The sequence below is a fragment of the Sus scrofa genome, chromosome 13 (genome assembly GCF_000003025.6).
Source record: "Sus scrofa isolate TJ Tabasco breed Duroc chromosome 13, Sscrofa11.1, whole genome shotgun sequence".
Lineage (NCBI taxonomy): Eukaryota > Metazoa > Chordata > Mammalia > Artiodactyla > Suidae > Sus > Sus scrofa.
In genome coordinates, this window is record NC_010455.5 from 82229681 (window position 1) to 82248758 (window position 19078).

General features: G+C 40.6%; 1 protein-coding gene across 4 annotated transcripts in view; it reads left to right on the plus strand.

Annotated features, from left to right (window-relative positions):
- Positions 458–19078, plus strand: part of RASA2 (RAS p21 protein activator 2) — a 122622-nt gene continuing 104001 nt past the window's right edge. For 3 of the 4 annotated variants that reach the window (XM_021069542.1, XM_021069544.1, XM_021069543.1), the window contains exon 1: positions 459–640. In XM_021069542.1, coding sequence (XP_020925201.1) covers positions 508–640 — 133 coding nt within the window. In that variant the 5' untranslated portion in view covers positions 459–507. Of the gene's footprint in view, positions 641–19078 lie in introns of all 4 variants that reach the window. The other variant, XM_021069545.1, reaches the window with a different exon arrangement.

A 19078-nucleotide genomic window follows, 5' to 3' on the forward strand; every position in this document is an offset into this window, starting at 1 on the left:
CTAAGGCGCCTCTTAGCTCCTTTTGAATAAGGTAGTTTTGAGGTCCACGCAACTGTCAAATTCCATTCTATTTTCTTCCCACTTGGAGTTCCCTTGAGTGTTAGATGTGGAAATCTGCTAGTGGTGGGGGTGTGGCGCGGAAAGGCTAATTCCCAGGGGGATTTGGAGAACCTCGAAAGGGCAGGGTTTTCCCTCAGTGGAATTTTGAGGCTGCTCAGAGTCCCGACTTGGAGTCGCACTTGTGCTAGAACCTTTTATGGGGCCGAGAAGAGGAATGTCTAGAGATGAGTTCGAGCAGAGCTGCCGGGGTTCGGTGGAGTGGGGACGGCGACCACTAGGCTCGGGTGGGGCGGGGGCGGGGCGGCGGTGGGGCGGGGCGGGGCGAACCAGGCAGAGGCCCGGGGGGGCGGGGCCAGGCGCGCGGCTCGCCTTGGCGGAGGCCGCGACTGGGCTCCGCCTCGCCCGGCTACGCAGGCGGCGGGGCTGCGGCACAGGCCGGGCGGCACCATGGCGGCGGCGGCGCCTGCTGCTGCTGCGGCTTCTTCCGAGGCGCCGGCGGCGACTGCGACGGCAGAGCCAGAGGCCGGGGACGAGGACAGTCGCGAGGTCCGAGTGCTGCAGAGCCTGCGGGGCAAGATCTGTAAGCGCGGCCGGACTGAGGGAACCCACCCGGCGGCGGCGGCGGCGGCGGGACTGAGTGGGCGGCGGGCGCGCGGGGGTGGCGGCGCCGAGCCGCGCTGGGATCACTGGGCGGAGAGGGGCCCGGGCGGGGGCCGGGGCTGGGCAGGGCGCGCGGGGAGGGCCGGCACAGGGAGGCTGGAAGGGGGGTGTGTGTTGGGGGAGGCGTCGCCCGGACGGGGCGGTGTGGGCTGGGGCTACCCCTCTCGTGAGGGAGTGGAAAGCCGGGGATTTGCCGGGGTGGGGGTAGGCTCTCGGGCAGCGCTGGCGCCAGGGGCTCGCCTTTGGGGCGCGGCCTGGGCGCGGGGACGCCCCGACGCGGGGTGCGGCCGGGGGCGCGGGCTGGGGGCGTGAGGCGCTTCCGGCCGCCCTCCGACGCAGGCCTCCGGGTGGCTGCGGGCGTCGGGAGCGGCCGGTTGGTGGGAGCCGGGCGGTAATTACCAGGAGGCGCGGCCGGAGGAGGAGGGCGGGGAGTGGGGTGGCCCGAGGGGAGGGGGCTGCATGTTTTCTGGGCTCCAGAGCCGGGGCGACATTGGAAACGGCGCCCAGAGTGGAGGAAAAGGGCTACCCTGGGACTCGAGTGGCCTCAGCAAGGGTGCTCGCGAGTGAGCGCGATGGGAGGGGCTGGGGCCGGACACCTGTACTCGCCCCACCTCGCTGCGGCGGGGACTTGAATCGAGAGACAGCGTGACTGACGGGGACTTCAGGCAGGATGTAGTGGCTTCCTGTGAGCAGGTCTCAAAACACAGTCATCCAGCCCGCACTTAACCCACTTAATTCCTTTCTTTCTCATGCATGTGATTGTTACTTTTGTGAGTGACCAGCCTAGTTGCCTTCGAATTTTTGCTCAGAGGCCCTGAGCATTACTATAGACCATTTGAGTTCAGTCATTTGGACATTTATTTTTTTAAATGATCCTTTGGCGTCAGATGGCTTTTTTTTTTTTTTTTTTTCCCAGTCGTTTATTCAGAGGAAACACTTTTTTTCCCCTTTATGTTGTTTGTAAAATATATCGATAGAACTTATTTTCGCGTTTGTGGAAAATTAGCTTTGCTTTCTTGATTCAGTATCCTCAGATTAGAAACATGTTTCATGTAAATAACCCTTAGTTATGAGGAGTACTTTTTACTCTGTATGATGAAAATCGAATTGCATTAAAATGGTTAACAATGCTCTTTCTTGTGCAGGATGTAAAAATTTCCTCTTCCCGAATAGTGGTATTATTAATTGAGCTTGGATTTTCCCACTTTCCTCTTTCAAGTTACTCCTCCTTTCAAGTATTTCAGATTTTATTAAACCTCAGAAGCAGACTGTTAAATTCTCTCACCTTTTTATTCCCAGAAATAGTCCTGGGGTTCTTAAGAGAGGTACAGTTCTTAAAACCTGGAAAAATGACACCTGAGAAGAAGATCTTGTCTATATTAAAGTTCCCAACACAACCTTCTAGGGTATAAAATCTTTTCAGTATTCAAATTAAGTCTTATGCTTAATATTTGCATATATCTAATTTAATATTTGGGAAAACTATACATGAATGGGCCAAAGCACCCTCCCAATCTAATTTTCCAACTTTTTACTACTTTATTTGTTAGTCACCACTTAATGCTAGGCAGTTTCCATTGGAGCCTCACTGATTTACATAGCTGCAGGTTATGCTGTGGAACTAGATATATACATATCTTGGAGTTGAGATTTAGGGTTGGGTTCTTTCCAGAAGGACTTAGCTATCCTGCACTTTAACCTACTCCACAGCAAAGATAGCACAGTAAGTGATATCACTGAGTGAAACTTGGGCCTACAAATAAAAAAACAGAGCTTTGTTTCTGTGGCTTAGAGCAACCTCACTGCCCAGACTTGGAGATTGAACATCCAGTTGCTGGGAATGATACTACCTCTTTAATCATAGAGTGGAAGTATTGTATCTGTTGTCTCAGTTTCTTGCTTTTTGAATTGCTCAGCTTATAGCTCAAGTCATGGAGTGTCTGTTTAATTAAAAAAAAAAAAAAAACGATAGAATACTTATATAGGAAGCTTCTCCCCACCTCCCTCTCCATTTCTGCATCCTCCTTTTAACGGGTGTAATCTAGAGTTGGTTGACCTTCAGAACGCTGTGAAGAGATGCTGTTTTCTGTTTCCCTGAAACTGACATGTGGGTTTTGCAGGTTGGGGGCTGGGGGGCTGGAAGAGTCATTATTAGCAGGTGCTAAAGTCACAGAAATGGGATGATAGCGGTTCTGACCACGCAGCTATTAAGAACCTTGGGGACAGGGGTAACCATGTCAGTTTTCCTTTTCACCAAGCTGGGAGACCTCAGAGGAAGGTCTGAGGTGCCCACTACCCCGGAGATGTGCTGGCAGATTCCAAACTTGATTGAGACCCTCTGACTTGGAGAATTAGAGGTCCATAGGGTTGAAAGTTAAGCTGAAAGGAAACATCCTTTTCCTGGACTTGAGTAGAACCCTCCAACTCCAAATCATATCAGCAGAAAGTAAGGAAGGATTGATTTATATCTCTAAAGTTCTAGAATAGTCATCCACAACCTTCTGTAGGCATTTTGTTTTAATATCTTTATTAATTTTCCCATATATTTCACAAGGTGAAATGACATTGAAAACCATTTTGTGGTCACTTTTAAATAATCAGCTGACATTAGCAAATCCGGTGTTGCTATAATATTTGAGTTTATATGCTGATCCCCAATTCCTTGAAGTCATATTAGTATGGTAGGAAACCATGGTAGCTCCAGATAATAATATTCAAGGGCAGCTCGGGTTGTTGATGTTCTAGAATTGTCATATGAACCTTTGATATAGGAAAGTAAGGTTGCATTCCAGACTCCATCCTTTGTTCTGAACAGTGCCTGAGTGGTGAGTATGCTAGTCCTCCTGAAGCACTTTGGCATTGGCCTCCCTCCCCCTAAAACACCCATGTGAAAGATGGGGATTGGAGCTTTCTCCTTCATAATTTCAGGGTTCATGCTACTATTTTATGATGTCCTCTTTTTTGGTTACTGCTTTTTGTTAAGTTTGTACTTCTCCAGTTAAATCAGGTTGTAAAAATGATGCTTAAAGAGCCCACACCACCTTATGCACAGGTTTATCTGCTCAAGGGAGAGCAGATTGATAAGGGAGCCCAGTGAGGATTTGTGTGAATATTGAGATGTGTGGTACAGTATGAGATGCGTGGGACCATGATGTGTCCCAGGACTTACTTGGTCTCCTGATCTCTTCAGATGAAGAATGATCTAGGGCTGTTTGACAAAATAGGATCTAAGGGGTATGGTTAAGTGTTTGAGAGACTTGATCAGGTTAGTCACCTGGGTTTGATTTTTCACTTAATTTTTAACTTTTGCTAACTTGTGTGTGTCTCTGTATTCTCATGTGTAAGTGGGGGTAGTAAAAATATTTCTATCCTACAAGATTGATTTGAGAATTGAATAAATCCCCTTCTCCAGTCCCCCAGCTCAGCAACTGAATCAGGCATGGACCATATCTTAAGAGGGAGTAAAGTAGGAGATAAAACTAATGTTTATCTAGGTTCTGTCCAGCATGTGCTAGCATTTCCTGGTGTACAAAGCTGATTAAAATCAGAAGACTTGAATTCTCTTTTGCACATTGTTAATTATTATTCATGTGACTTTAGGCAACTCACTCATACCTTTCATTTTTCTTCCTCATCTTTAAAATGGGAATAATGCCTCATTACTAGCCATTTTGTACATGTTGTTCCCTCTGCTTGAGAGTCTTCTCCTTCCCCCCAGCCCATATTTATGTCAGGGAACTCCTGCTCATCCTTCAAAACCCTACTCCATGTGATCTCCTGACCAAAGCCTTCTTTGGGGGTTCTTCTGAGGTTGAATTCATTCTTTATCCCTCCCCCCCTTTTTTTAAACTGTCCAGGTGTTAGCTCAGTGCCTGGAACAAAATAGGCCTTTAGAAAAATGCCTTACTTCTCACTATGATATCATGAGGAGGATTTGAGATACATATTATATACATATTAGATAGGAAAGTGTTCTGTAAATTTTACAGCTAAACAAACTAGAAGATGATAGTATTATTAAGAGAAAACTACTTGAGTCTGTGGCAGGAAGTTCATCCTTTTCAAAATTACAGTGCCAACTGAGCTTAGGTTTGAACTGATGCCAAAGTTGCCTCATTAGGAAAAGGATTAAATTTTTCTAAATGCTCTGATTGCTTATTATTAGGGGATTTGAATATTGTTACCTGACTATATTCCATGAATATTGCTACTAATTGGTTCTGAGCCTGTAAAAGAAAAATCTCATAATCACACCATACATATTAAATGTTTTTATTTGTCATGGTAGGTTTGAGTTTCTTGGTAATAAAATATAAACCAAAACATTTTATTGACCATGCAGTAGCATTGAGAGAGTGAGATTAAAAAGAGTTTATTCATGCTAAAAATTCATTATTATTAGATATTTGAAATGAATTACTTAATAAATTAATAGAAAGAGGGAGAGATTTAAAAAAGGGCTTGTTCATGCTAAGAACTCACTATTGTCAGAAATTTGAAATGAGATGATGAGTTATTTAGAATGGAGGAAGAATCCATCTTTCAGATGGATAGAAATGAGAGAAAAGGGTTCTTTGTGAAAGTTCACAGAACAGTTTGCTAATCATTTGCTCTGAGGAAGACAAGAGGTAAACCTCAATGAGTTCATAGAATTTTTCTTTTTAACTTAGAATTCTTTGAATAGACTCTAAGAGACTGTGGAACTAATGTAGCTGAAATAAAACTGTCATTTTATCCTTTAATTGTAGATGCTAATCCTATTTCTTACTAATATGCTTTATGAAATTATTTGACAATATCAGATTACATGTTTCATCTACTAATGAAATTCTATGCTCTTTTGAGATCTGCTAACAGTTTTTGTATAGTTATCAATTAATGCATATTAAAAAACTTTTTATGGTATGACTGGGTCAGTTTGCTGTACAGTAGAAATTGATAGAACACTGTAAATCCACTATAATGGAAAAAATAAAAATCATATAAACTTAAAAAACATGTATATTAAGAAATTTTTGATACAGCTTTAGCTTTGTATGTTATTGTCATCAAAAATCTCTAGCTAAAATAGTATATCTTATGAGGTTATACCAGTTCACATGTAAACATCAGTGAAAAGTAATTGACAGATTTGTTACTGTGAGCTGTGGTCTTTAACATCCCTTCCAGCAGTGAGTCTTGGATTGTTGACTTTTAACTTGAACCATTTGCTTTAAGGCAGTACATTGGATGCTTTTATTTATTTTTTAAATTAAAACTTTATTTTTATCTTTTGTCTTTTTAGGGCCTCACCCACAGCATATGGAGGTTCCCAGGCCAGGGGTCTAATCGGAGCTGTTGCTGCTGGCCTACACCATAGCCACAGCAACGCCAGATCCAAGCCATGTCTGTGACCTACGCCACAGTTCACCACAACGCTGGGTCTTTAACCTACTGAGCAAGGCCAGGGATCAAACCTGAAACCTGATGGTTCCTAGTCAGATTCGTTTCTGCTGTGCCATGATGGGAACTCCTAGATGCTTTTATTTTAATGCTTAAATATATTTAGTATACCTATTTTGTGTAATGTGCACTATTTTAAAAATACTACTTATCTAATATTTATTAGATAAGATTGTTTGAATCCTGGAGTTCCTGTCATGGCTCAGCAGTTAATGAACCTGACTAGCATCCATGAGAATGCGGGTTCTATCCCTGGACTGTGAATTGGGCCTAAGTGGTGGCTGAGATGAAAAAAAACTCTTCCCAGTTTATCCTAAAACAATAGTTACTTTTAGACACCTGTTTTCTAAGAGAATTATAGAAGTTGAGAGCTAGAAGGTGGAGAACATATCTTTTTCATTCCCCTCATTTTACAAATGAAGAAGTTGATACTCCATTATCACATAGTTAATGGCCTGTTGGGCACTAGTTCACCACTATCAAAGTTTTTGCCTAAATGCTATGTAGGATGAACTCAGTAGTATGAATGTTGCAAATGTACTTCATCGAATATGTGAAGATTACACTGTCTATCTAATGATATACCCAAAAGTAATAGATTTTTCTTTTTTTTGGCCACCCCATGGCATATGGAGTTCTCGGGCCGGGGATCAGATCCAGTCCACAGTTGTGACCTAAGCCACAACTGCAGCAATGCTGAATCCTTAACCCAATGTGCTGGGTTGGGGGTTGATCCTGAATCCTAGCACTCCCAAGATGTCACAGATCCTGCAGATTCTCATACACCACAGTGGGAACTCCAGAAGCGATAGGTTTTCATTGAGCCATCTACACACTCTCACCTGTTCATTTTTAAGAGCTTCGTGAAGTGGTAAGGATTAGTGATGAAGCAATGGTTGTAACCTAGGTGGAGATTGAGCCTAGATGTTTATCTATTTGTGTCATGCTCTAACTCAGCTGTTTTCAGACCTGACCGCCCATCAGTGTCACCTGTGAATTAAAAAAATTCTGATACCCAAGCTCTACTCCAGACCTACTAAATAGAATTTCAGGGGTGATACCTGGACATCTGTAGGTTTAAAATGTTCCACAGAGGTTGATAATGGGCAGCTAGGATGGTGAACCTCTGCTTTTACCTTTTTTTTTTTTTTTGTCTTTTTGCTATTTCTTGGGCCACTCCCGCGGCATATGGAGGTTCCCAGGCTAGGGGTCGAATCGGGTGGCATATGGAGGTTCCCAGGCTAGGGGTTGGAATCGGAGCTATGGCCACTGGCCTACGCCAGAGCCACAGCAACGTGGGATCCGAGCCGCGTCTGCAACCTACACCACAGCTCACGGCAACGCCGGATAGTTAACCCACTGAGCAAGGGCAGGGACCGAACCTGCAACCTCATGGTTCCTAGTCGGGTTCGTTAACCACTGCGCCACAACGGGAACTCCTGCTTTTACCTGTTGAACAGACCAGCCACCAACTACCTGAATAGTAGCAACTTACTGTGCATGATGATCATTTGAAGGGTACCAGTAGAAAGTGGTGTAATCACAGGGAGGTTTTAATTTGATTATTTTTTTAGGTTAATTTGTTTAGGTAGTACAAATACTTGGTACAAAATTCAAAAGGTAAATAAGGGTATACGTTAAAAAATTAGGTTTTCTCCCTTTTATCCCTAGCCATTCCCTCTCTAGAAGCAAGCATTACCAGTTTCTTGTGTATCCTTAGAGATTATTTAAGTGTTTGCACTTAAGTGTATGAATATTAATCTCTCTCTTTCACTAGGATACATATCACAACAGAATATACACATTGGTTGCATTTTGCTTTTTTATATTTAACAACAGTAGTTTGAAAATTTTTTTTATAAATATCTGTATGTGTGTACATATATACATATAGATGTATGTGTGTCTATATTTATGTATATGTATATATATACATATGTGTGGGGAGGAGAGAGAGAGAGGGAGGGAGAGAGGAGGAGCTGCTTCATTTTTTAAACAGCTGCATAAAATTTCATTGTCTGTATTTACCACAGTTTATTTAGCTAGTCCTCTATGGTGGACATTTAGATGGTTTCCAGTCTTTGCTGTTACAAACATTACCACAATAAAAAAATTGTAGGTTTTTTTTTTTTTGCTTTTTAGGGCCGTACCCACGGCGTATGGAGGTTCCCAGGCTAGGGGTCAAATTGAAGCTGCAGCTGCTGGCCTACGCCACACCACAGCAGCATGTGATCTGTGCCATGTCTGTGACCTACACCACAGCTCATGGTAACACTGGGTACTTAACCCATTGAGCAAGGCCAGGGATCGAACCTGCAACCTTATGGTTACTAGTCAGATTCATTTCTGCTGCACCACAAGGGGAATTCCAGGTATGTTATTTTTAATACAAATGCATGTTTCTATAGGATAAATTCCCTGATGTTAAACTGATTAACTGAATGGTATGTGCATTTTTATTTTGGAAAGACAGTGCCAAATTGCTTTTCATAGAAACTATAACATTTTACGCTCCCACCAGAAATGTATGAATGCCTATTTCTTTACACCCACACAGTGTATATTTTAAAACTTCTTGATCTTTACTGATCTGTAGGATGTGTGCTTTTATTTGCACTTCTAAATGAGCTCAGGGATCTCTTCATATTTTTAAGAACCATTTTTATTTCCATTTTTTGTTGAATTTGTTTATTTGCTTTGCCTTTTTTTGCCTTCTGGATTATCAGTCTTCTTACTGATTTTGGAAATGCTTTATTCATAGGGAAGTTAGCTATTTTTGTAGTGGAAAGATTTTTTTTTTTAATTTATATGGATTGGCTGATGTCTGTATTTATTCTTGAGGAGAAGTTGGTTGTGAGATTCAGTGAGGGCAGTCTTTTGTTGGTTTCATCTACTTATATAATTTTGGTTATTAGACTAGAGATGGAAAAAGAACTGTTTGAGGAAAAGTAAGTGAAGAGTTATTATAAACATGAGCTAAAAGATAATAAAGTGAGAAAAAATATTTACAGCAAATCCTCCAGACAGAAAGAAAACACTTAAATAACACTTGTGCTCTTCCAGGCACTGCTTTAATGCGCTTCAAGTTTATTAACTAACTTAATCCTCATGGTGACTCTATTAGTACAGTTGTTATCCACTTTTTTACAGATGAGGAAACTGTGGCATGGAGTAGCTAAACTAAGTAACTTGCCAAGATCAGACAGCTAGTGGGCCATAGGCAGGCTAGCTCTGTTACTCTTAACCTACTCTGCTGTTTGCCTTTTTGTCCAGAATATATAAAAAGTTCATCCAGGGAGTTCCCGTTGTGGCTCAGTAGTAACAAACCTGACTAGTAACCATGAGGACGTGGGTTCAATCCCTGGCCTTGCTCAGTGGGTTAAGGATCCAGTGTTGCTACAAGGAGGGTGTAGGTCACAGGTGTGACTTTCGGATCCCACATTGCTGTGGCTGTGGTGTAGGCCACCAGCTATAGCTCAGATTCGGCCCTTAACAGTAACAGCCTGGGAACGTCCATATGCCAGGAGTGCAGCCATAAAAAAAGACCAAAAAACAAACAAACAAACAAACAAACAAACAAACAAAATCCAAATTTTAAATAGGAAAAGGCCATTAGAAAAATAAAGAATATGAATCACATTCCACAGAAAAGAAGATACAAAAGGCCAGTAAATGTAATAGTTTGGCCATTACATTTGGTATGGTTTAACAAAAATTAATCAGAGAAATACAAATTTTAAAAAGTCATTGGTTTGTGAAAAAAGAAAAGCTTGTTAATTCAGGATTTGGTGAGCATTTAGGGAAATGGATACTTTCTCCACTGCTGCTTGAGTTTAAATTGGAAAGTAATGTTGGAGAGCATTTTGGCAATATCTGTTAAAAATTTAAATGTATATACCCTATACATTTCTACTTCTATGTATCTGCCCTTCAGAAACATGTATATATTTACAGAAGAGGCCTATACAGAGATGTTTAGTGTTACCTTGTTGGTAAAACAAAGCAATTAGAGGCAACTTAAGTGTCTATTGGTAGGATAATAGCTAAATAGTATGTTCATACACATGTTCTACAACAGCTAAAAAGAACGAAATGTATCTCTAATATGAAGGGAAAGAACCTTAAAAGGTATTGTTGAGCAGAAGTCAGGGAGTTCCTTTTGTGGTGCAGTGGAAACAAATCCGACTAGTATCCATAAGGATGCAGGTTTGATCCCTGGCCTTGCTCAGTGGGTTAAGGATCCGGTGTTCTGGTGAGCTGTGGTGTACATCGCAGCTGTGGCTTGGATCCCATGTTGCTGTGACTGTGGTGTAGATTGGCAGCTCTAGCTCCAATTTGACCCCTAGCCTGGGAATGCACGTGCAGCCCTAAAGAGCAAAAAAAAAAAAAAAAAAAAAAAGAAGAAGAAGAAGAAAAGAAAAAAGTCAGTTGTTACGGTGCTATGTGTAGTTATGTATGTCATTTTCTCTATGTATACATGGCAAGGAGCACAGAAAAAGGTTTGAAAGGATGAACAACATTGGTTATGTCCAAGATGGACAAAGGGAATTAGCCTTATGATTAACTTTTCTGGAGAGTGTATTTATGTATAAGCTATGTTATCAAAAATGACTATTTGTATAAATGAATTTGGCATAATATTAGTCTTATGATGTGAGAGCCTCTCTTTCTGTGACTGTTGAGGATTCTTTTATCTACAAAAATAAGGTAACCAAATGGTGAGTTTGGTAACATTTTGAGTACACATAAAAATAAAGTCAACTTTTCTGTCAATTTTTTAGGTAACTTTTAATTTTGATATAACTTCACACACATAAAAGTATGAGAGTAATACAGCGAATTCCTATATGCTCTGCTTCTTTTCACCAGCTATTTGTATTCAGAAAGTTGACCTTTAAAAATGTTAGTGTTTTGGTTCAGAGGAATGTAGTAAAAAGAATAATTTTGATCCCTTAAAATATTGTACCATTTGCGTGTTACAGAACTTCTTTGTTTTGTATTTGGGCTTTTTTACTTTTTTTAATTTTTTGTCTTTTTAGGGCTGTACCCACGACATGTGGACGTTTGCAGGCTGGTGGTTGAATTGGAGCTGCAGTAGCTGGCCTATGCCACAGCCACAGCAATACAGGATCCAAGCTGTGTCTGTGACCTACACCATAGCTCACAGCAGTGCTGGATCCTTAACCCACTGAGCAAAGCCAGGAATCAGACTTGAGTCCTCATGGATACTAGTTGGGTTTGTTACTGCTGAGCTGCAATGGGAACTCCCTGTTTTATTTTTATTAAAAAATTTTCTTGGAATTCCTGCTATGGCACAACGGGATCAGCAGCATCTTAGGAGCGCTGGGACACAGGTTCGACCCCTTGCCCGGCACAGTGGGTTAAGGATCTGGCATTGCCACAGTTGTGGCTTAGGGCACACCTGAGGCTTGGATCTGACCCCTGGCCCAGGAACTCCATATGCTGCAAGGTGGCTAAAAATGAAAAAAAATTTTTTTCTTGGTGGATGGAGGGATGAGCTAAAATTTATTATTTACTCTTTTCCAGATACTGTGTTAGGATACTTTGTAAATTATTTCATTTCATCCCATTTCATGAAGAAGTTTGTTGTCATTCCTGTTTTAGGAAAGAAGCAGACAGAAAGGTTATTTGCTCTGGATTGAAAAGGGCAGAGGCAGGTGTTCAGAGGGTCTTTAAGATATCAAAATCCATGTCTTCTTTTCCACCAAGTTGCTCATCGTATGATATATGGGAAGAAGTGATCAGTACATTTCTTTTTTTTTTTTTTTTTTTTTTTGTCTTTTTGCCTTTTCTAGGGCCGCTCCCACGGCATATGGAGGTTCCCAGGCCTAGGGTTCTGATGGGAGCTGTAGCCACCGGCCTACGCCAGAGCCAAAGCAACGTGGGATCCTAGCCACATCTGCAACCTACACCACAGCTCATGCCAATGCCTGATCCTTAACCTACTGAGCAAGGCCAGGGATCGAATCTGCAACCTCATGGTTCCTAGTCGGATTCGTTAACCACTGCACCACGACGGGAACTCCAGTACATTTCTGTTGTTGATAGTTATCCGTAAATTGGTCATGGGTTAATATAATGGATATTCAATAAAATTAGAATGTTGGAATACTGTAAAAATTTAGTACTGTTTTGGGGATTCACAAAATTTTTGCCCTTCTCTCTGCTTGACTATACTCATGTGGGTTTGCCTGTGCATGTTAGTGTTGCTGTTAGGACACACATATGCGTATACTTGTATTCACCTGTGTGGATGTAACTTCTTTATATCCAGGTGGCACTTTTTTGAGGGGGTGGCGAAGCACTAGATCATAATGAGTCCTATTTGGGCTTCCTGGATGCTGTTACCAGAAATTGCAGCCTTATCCCGTAAATGGCCTGTCCATGTAGCCCTTAGTTCTGCCACTGCCTGGCTTTGGGCCTTTCATTCGCTTGCTCTCTTGGTCAGCTTAGGAGCCTTTAAGCTATAGAAACTATTGGCCTATCCTTGAGAGATTTCTACCATATGTGCTTCAGAGTTTGGTTTGCTACTTGAGAATGGGGCTGTGGGGAGCTTAGGGATCAGTACACGTTCAAAACTGAAACCAGAAGTGGGCAAGGCAAACCACAGAAAGATCCTGCCTGCAACTTGGTGACGTCTCTCTATAACCCATGGACATTTCCTGGCAATACCTTGCGAAACTTGCCTTTTCATGTGCAGTAGTTTCCTAACTTCTTGTTCTGGACTAAGCTTCAGTCAGAGGTGATTAATATGATAGAATATAGATAACTGTATGATAATTATAATGCACATGACTTCGGTAAAAACGATTGGCCGCTAATTATATTCTGTAGACTTTCCCATTGAAGAGCAGCATCTTAGCTAGTAGGGCTTTTTTGAGCAGTTGCTGTGGAATTCATGCTTTAACCTTGACTTTTTGTCTTGTCAAGAATTTTACTTATGTATTTTTCAGGTTTTAAAACTACAAAACTGTGCTTTGCTCACTGAGTCCAGGCTGACCACCTAAACTGTGCTGGATTTCTGGAGTCGTTTGTGTGCTCAAGTGCTTGCTCAGTGCTGTTACCTAGTTTTTGTTTTACTGATGATTGCACATTACCTTATTTCCATGATGGAGTTAGTGAAACTTTATTCCCCATATGATATTAACCTCCAGGTACCAGGTTAATATCATAGTGCTTCTTCTTAGGTAGAACCAGATTTCTGATAGGAATTATGTAATATGTTGATTTTTTAAGATTACCAGTTGAGTGGGATTATAGAATCTCAGATTATATATATATAATATATATATATATAATCTCAGATTATATATATATATATATATTATATATATATATATATTTTTTTTTCAGGGCCGCATCTGTGGCATATGAAAGTTCCCAGGCTAGGGATCAAATCAGAGCTATAGCTGCCAGCCTGTGCCACAGCCACAAGACCAGATGCAAGCTGCATCTGCAGCCCACACCACAACTCACGGCAATACCGGATTCTTAACACACTTAGCAGGGCCAGGGATTGAACCTGCATCCTCATGGATACCAGTCAGGTTCATTACTGCTGAGTCACAATAGGAACTCCTCGGATTTTATTTTTTAAAGATAATTTATCATTTACTGGGAGTGAGAAAAGTTGCTTGACAGTCCACTTATCTGATCATGTTAATTTATGCATTGGAAAACCGTACTTCCTAGTTAGTGAGTATTCCAGCAGTCACCATATGCTTATTGGTGACTTGTTCTCCGCTTGAATAACATCACAAATGTATAGTTAGTTTTCCAGTGGTGCTTTCAGGGTGACTACTAAAGAAGGAAATAACAGCTGCATAACTTTTTTCTCTTCAACAGTTCGTAGGCACCCCCACTCCTTTTTTTGCAACTGTACCCTTGGAGCAATCTAACATAATTCTGAAGAGGGTGAATATGAAACTCTTTGGAAGGTCATGTGTGATTGTGACAGTTTTTCTCTCCCTTTCTCTACTGAGAATTTTAAAGATAAATGAGCAAGAGAGTGCTCTTATCTTCTGTAAGATTTCTTTATTCTGTACAGAGTATTTATTATATTAGGTATATAGAAATTGATTGAATGATAAGTGAAAATTTGCATGTTGAAAGCATGATTTTCTGCTACTTTTCTAGTAATCATCTAATCTCTCTGAACCTCAGTTTCCTTTTGTATAATTTGATAATAGTAGTTACTCTGATCTTACAGAGTGGTTGTAGAAAGATTGGATGACTTGGTACACTGCCTGGTACACTGTGTACTCAGTTAAGTATGGGCTGTAACATAAGCAGTGGTGATAATCGGTAAAGTATATGTCCATAGTTTTCTTGATAAACAATTTACTTCATATAAATGTATATCTGGTTTTTATAGTATTTATCAAACTGGCCATAGGTAGCACTATCTAAAAACAATTGAAATCAGTGTTGCCATGTGCCTTTTCAAAAAATGTCATGTGTTGGGTTCCTGCTGGTGGTGCAGTGGGATCAGCAGTGTCTTGGAAGCGCTGGGACACAGGTTCAATCCTTGGACGAACAGAGTGAATTAAGTATCCAGCATTGCTGCAGCTGCGGTTTAGGTTGCAAACGCGTCTCACATCTGATCCCTGTCCTGGGAACAACATATGCCATGGGGTGGTCAAAAAAAAAAAAAAAAATTTCATGTGTTATCTCTCAGGGTCTTAAAGCTATGGGAACCTAGAAGATTAACTCATTAAGGGGTTGCAAACTCCAATCTACAGAGACCAGGCATAGTGAAGTAAAGCCAGGTATGGAGGTTGTTAGGATTTAAAAAGAAGATGCTGTCTGCAGTTTCTACTCAGAACCATGTTACCAGATCTTTGATTACTTATGTATTTTTGGCCACACCCATGGCCAGTGGAAGTTCCCAGGCCAGGGATCGAACCTGCACCGTAGTAGTGACCCCAGCTGCTGCAGGGACAATGCTCGATCCTTAACCCAGCGCCACAAGGGAACTTCTAGGTCTTGGATTCTTAAAAGAGAAACCAGAAATATTTATTATTAACTCTCCCCGTTTATAGGTGTTGGCTACATTTTTTCTAATATTATGCAATCCAAACAAAGTAAGTCTTTGACTAGCTGACTCCTAGTTTGTAAACCCCCAATTTGAAATAGTTCTCTAAAACCCTTCGTTTCAGAGATGTGGAGCATAAGGTATAGAAAAGGAGGTGGTTTTCCATACGTTTTCCTCTAATAGAAATTTTAAAAAGTCTCATTTAGGAAAAAATGAGCTCCTCCGATGTATCCAGTTGTTAAACTACAGATTATTTTTGGTCAGGACCTAATGGCTAGGGTGAAGGAATTTGTGGACAGATGCTAATTTTTAGCAATCCCTAACCAAGGAAGGGTGCTACTAGTTACCATTTACTGAGTGGTTACTCTGTTCTAGGCATTGTGGTAAGTGCTTTACCTCAGTTAATTCTCATAGTAGTCCCTGAAGTATTATAATTACTTCTTTTTATGCAAGCAGTTGGTTAAGACTAAGGACATGCAGATCATTAAGTACAAAACTTGTGTTGAAACTCAGATCTATCTCCAAAGTGAATTTGTTCAACTTGGTTTACTACATCAGTACTGTATGTTTTTCAGAAATATGTGCGTCTTTTATCCTATAGCAGAAATTAAAATTAAACTGAGGGAGAGGAATAAATGATGAGTTTGGGATTAAAATAAACACACTACTATATATAAAATGGATAACCAACAGAGACCTACTGTATAGCACAGGGAACTCTACTCAATATCTTATAATAACCTATAATGGAAGATAATTTTAAAACGTGTGTGTGTGTGTGTGTATATGTGTGTATGTATAACCGAATCACTTTATTGTATACCTGAGATTAACACAACACTGTAAATCAACTATATTTCAGTAAAAATTTAAGAAATATTAGTTCTCATGTGGCTCAGCAGGTTAAGGATCTGGCATTATCAATGCAGTGGCTCAGTAAATGTTCTGTCAGTTTCTGCTGCACAGCAAAATGACCCAGTTGTACACATATATACATTCTTTTTCTCACATTATCCTCCATCATGTTCCATCGCAAGTGACTGGATATAGTTCTTTGTGCCATATAGCAGGACTGCATTGCTTATCCACTCCAAATGTGATAGTTTGCTGTCTACTAACCTCAGACTCCCAGTCCATCACATCACGCTCCCTTCCCCATTGCCTTTTCATTTCCTTAGTGTAGGCCCTGTAGCTGTCAGTAATTTTCCTGTAGCATAGTTTTGACCACACAGAAACTTTCAGTGACCCTTGATGCTTACTGAATAAAGTTAAAACTCCTTAGCTTGGCATTCCAGATACTTTCTGAAGCTGCCTTTCCTTTACAGTCTTATCTCTTCTTGTTCCTCTTTCATCTCTCTATGCCTTAGCCTTCTTGAAGATGCTCTTCTTGTTTCTACCTCTCAGACCTCTTCATGTTGTGCCTTACTCCTGGAATGTTATTCCTCTCTCTGATCGCTGTATTTAAAGAAAAAAAAATTACTTAGAAGAAGTTATTGTGATGATTAGGTGAAATATATTTATGAAGTCTCTAAAAAACATCTCCTATGTGTAATGTATGTATTTATTTGATAAATGACAGCTATTACTATGATTTAGCTTTCTTCCCACTCCAAATAATCTTTTTCTTAGGATCATCTTGTCCAGGACCTTGACCCTGGCCCTTTGCAATTTCTCTTGAGCGTTAATCACACTGGGGTCTGTGTTGGCTCTTATTTCTGTGCTTAAGATATCCTTTGAAATAGATTGGAGATCCTACAGGGTCTCTTAAGATAATATCAGAGAGAATGGCTATCTATTCCTCTCAGCACTGCTGTATTCAGAAAGACATTAATAGTAATGGATAGACTAGGCTTTGGAATTTGATTTCTTGTCAAGTCACTGTACCAGCTATGTTGTAACTGTGATTTTTTAATAAAAATTTTTGTGAAAGAGAACAGTAAATGCTTACATCACAAGGTTGTCATATAGACTAAATGAAGTATTTGAGAAAATATTAAGCATTGCCTTGGCATGTGCAGCTGCTTAATAAATATTTATCTTTTTTTCTTATTTATCCCAGTAGTGTCCCCCCTCTAGGACACATAGAAACACATAAGACCTATAGATATAAATGCATGTACACAGTTCCCCCTCAAATGTACATACTTGCATACATGTCCAGAAGCATATATACCAGAATCTCTACCCAATAGCCTTATATTTGGAATTCCAGTCCTAGGTAAAATTTATATGATAGGATCTGGATTTATTACTCATGACCTTTGCACAGAATCATTGATCTTGTACACAGGGAGTTGGCCATCTTTCTATTTCTGTTAATCTAAGTTATCACTTTTGATTCCCAGTGGTGTTTATCTTCTCGGTTTAAATTGTTTACTTTTGCCAATGACTAAAAGCTACTTTCTCTAAAATGTTTACTTGTCTCCCTTCTTTCTTTGTGTATTTATGCAGAAGTTACCTTCTAGGTGGAGCCTTCCTTGGCTCCCCTCCCTTTGCTGTTTTGTGTGGTGCTCATTCCTGCTTAATACTAACATACCATTTTATTTATCTTATTTATTATCTGTCTGTCCATCTGTGTTAGTTCAGTGACGATGTGTTTTGTCTATTTTTCTCACCACTGTATTTCTAGCATCTTAGTAGGCACTCAGTAAATGTTGGAAGCTGCACATTTCAGGATTGATTTATTTTCAGGGTGATATCTCTCTATTAACACAATGTAGATTCTTAAATTTATTGCTTTTGGTAACTGTATGCAGGAGACATTTTCTTTTTAAAGCTTTGGAGCAGTTGACCTGGATCACTTTATATCAAACATATAAAAAGACATTTATATGCAGTTTTATAACTTGTGATATTAGAACCTCTTTTTACCCATGCTAAAGTTATAAACATACTATTATTATTCAGTAATATTTAATTATCTATTACAAGCTAAGCATGGTGCTAAGAGTTGGTCCCATCCCTTAAGTTTATATTCAGCAGAGACATGTAGCAGTCTCCTTTGCTCGGTCCTTCTTAACTCTGCTAACTCAAAATGATGGAGAGCTCTGAGGCTCAGTTTTCAAATCCTTTTCTTTTCTCCACGTTTACTGTCCTTATGATCCTGTATGGTCTTATGGATTTTGTAAATATTGTGGACATCTAATGATTCTCAAATTTTACCTCTAGCCAGGACTTCTTTGCCTGCTTGACATTCGCACTTAGTTATCTAATAGACATCTCAGACTTAATACACCCAGTACAAATTCTCGATTCCCTCTTTCCCAACAGGAGGCTTTTTCCTCTGGAAATGGCATCTCTATTCATCCAGCTACTCTGTCTGAAATTCTTTAAGGAGTGATCCTTGGAGTGCCCATTGTGGCGCAGCGGAAGCGAATCTGACTAGTATCCATGAGGATGAGGATTCCATCCCTGGCCTCCATCAGTGGGTCAAGGATCTGGAGTTGCTGTGAGTTCTGGTGTAGGTTGCAGATGCGGCTCAGATCTCGTGTGTCTGTGGCTGTGGCATAGGGTGTAGCTCCAATTTGACCTCTAGCCTGGGAACTTTCTTTGCTGCACCTGCGGCCCTAAAATAAATAAATAAGTAAAAGCAAAAAAAAAAAAAAAAAAAAAAAAGAGAGAGAGAGAGAGAAGAAGAAGAAGAAGAAGTGATCCTTGATCCCCTTTCTTCTTATACCCACATCCAAAATCCTGTGGGCTCTCTTCAAAACATAAGCCCAGCTGACCCCTTCTTTTCATTCTAGGACTGTCCCCCAGTCTCAGTTATCTATCGTTAAGATCATTACAATAGCCTCCTATCTAGTTTCCTGCTTCCCCCCATCTCCTTCTTCAGTGATTCTTTAGAAGAAAAGTTAGATCATG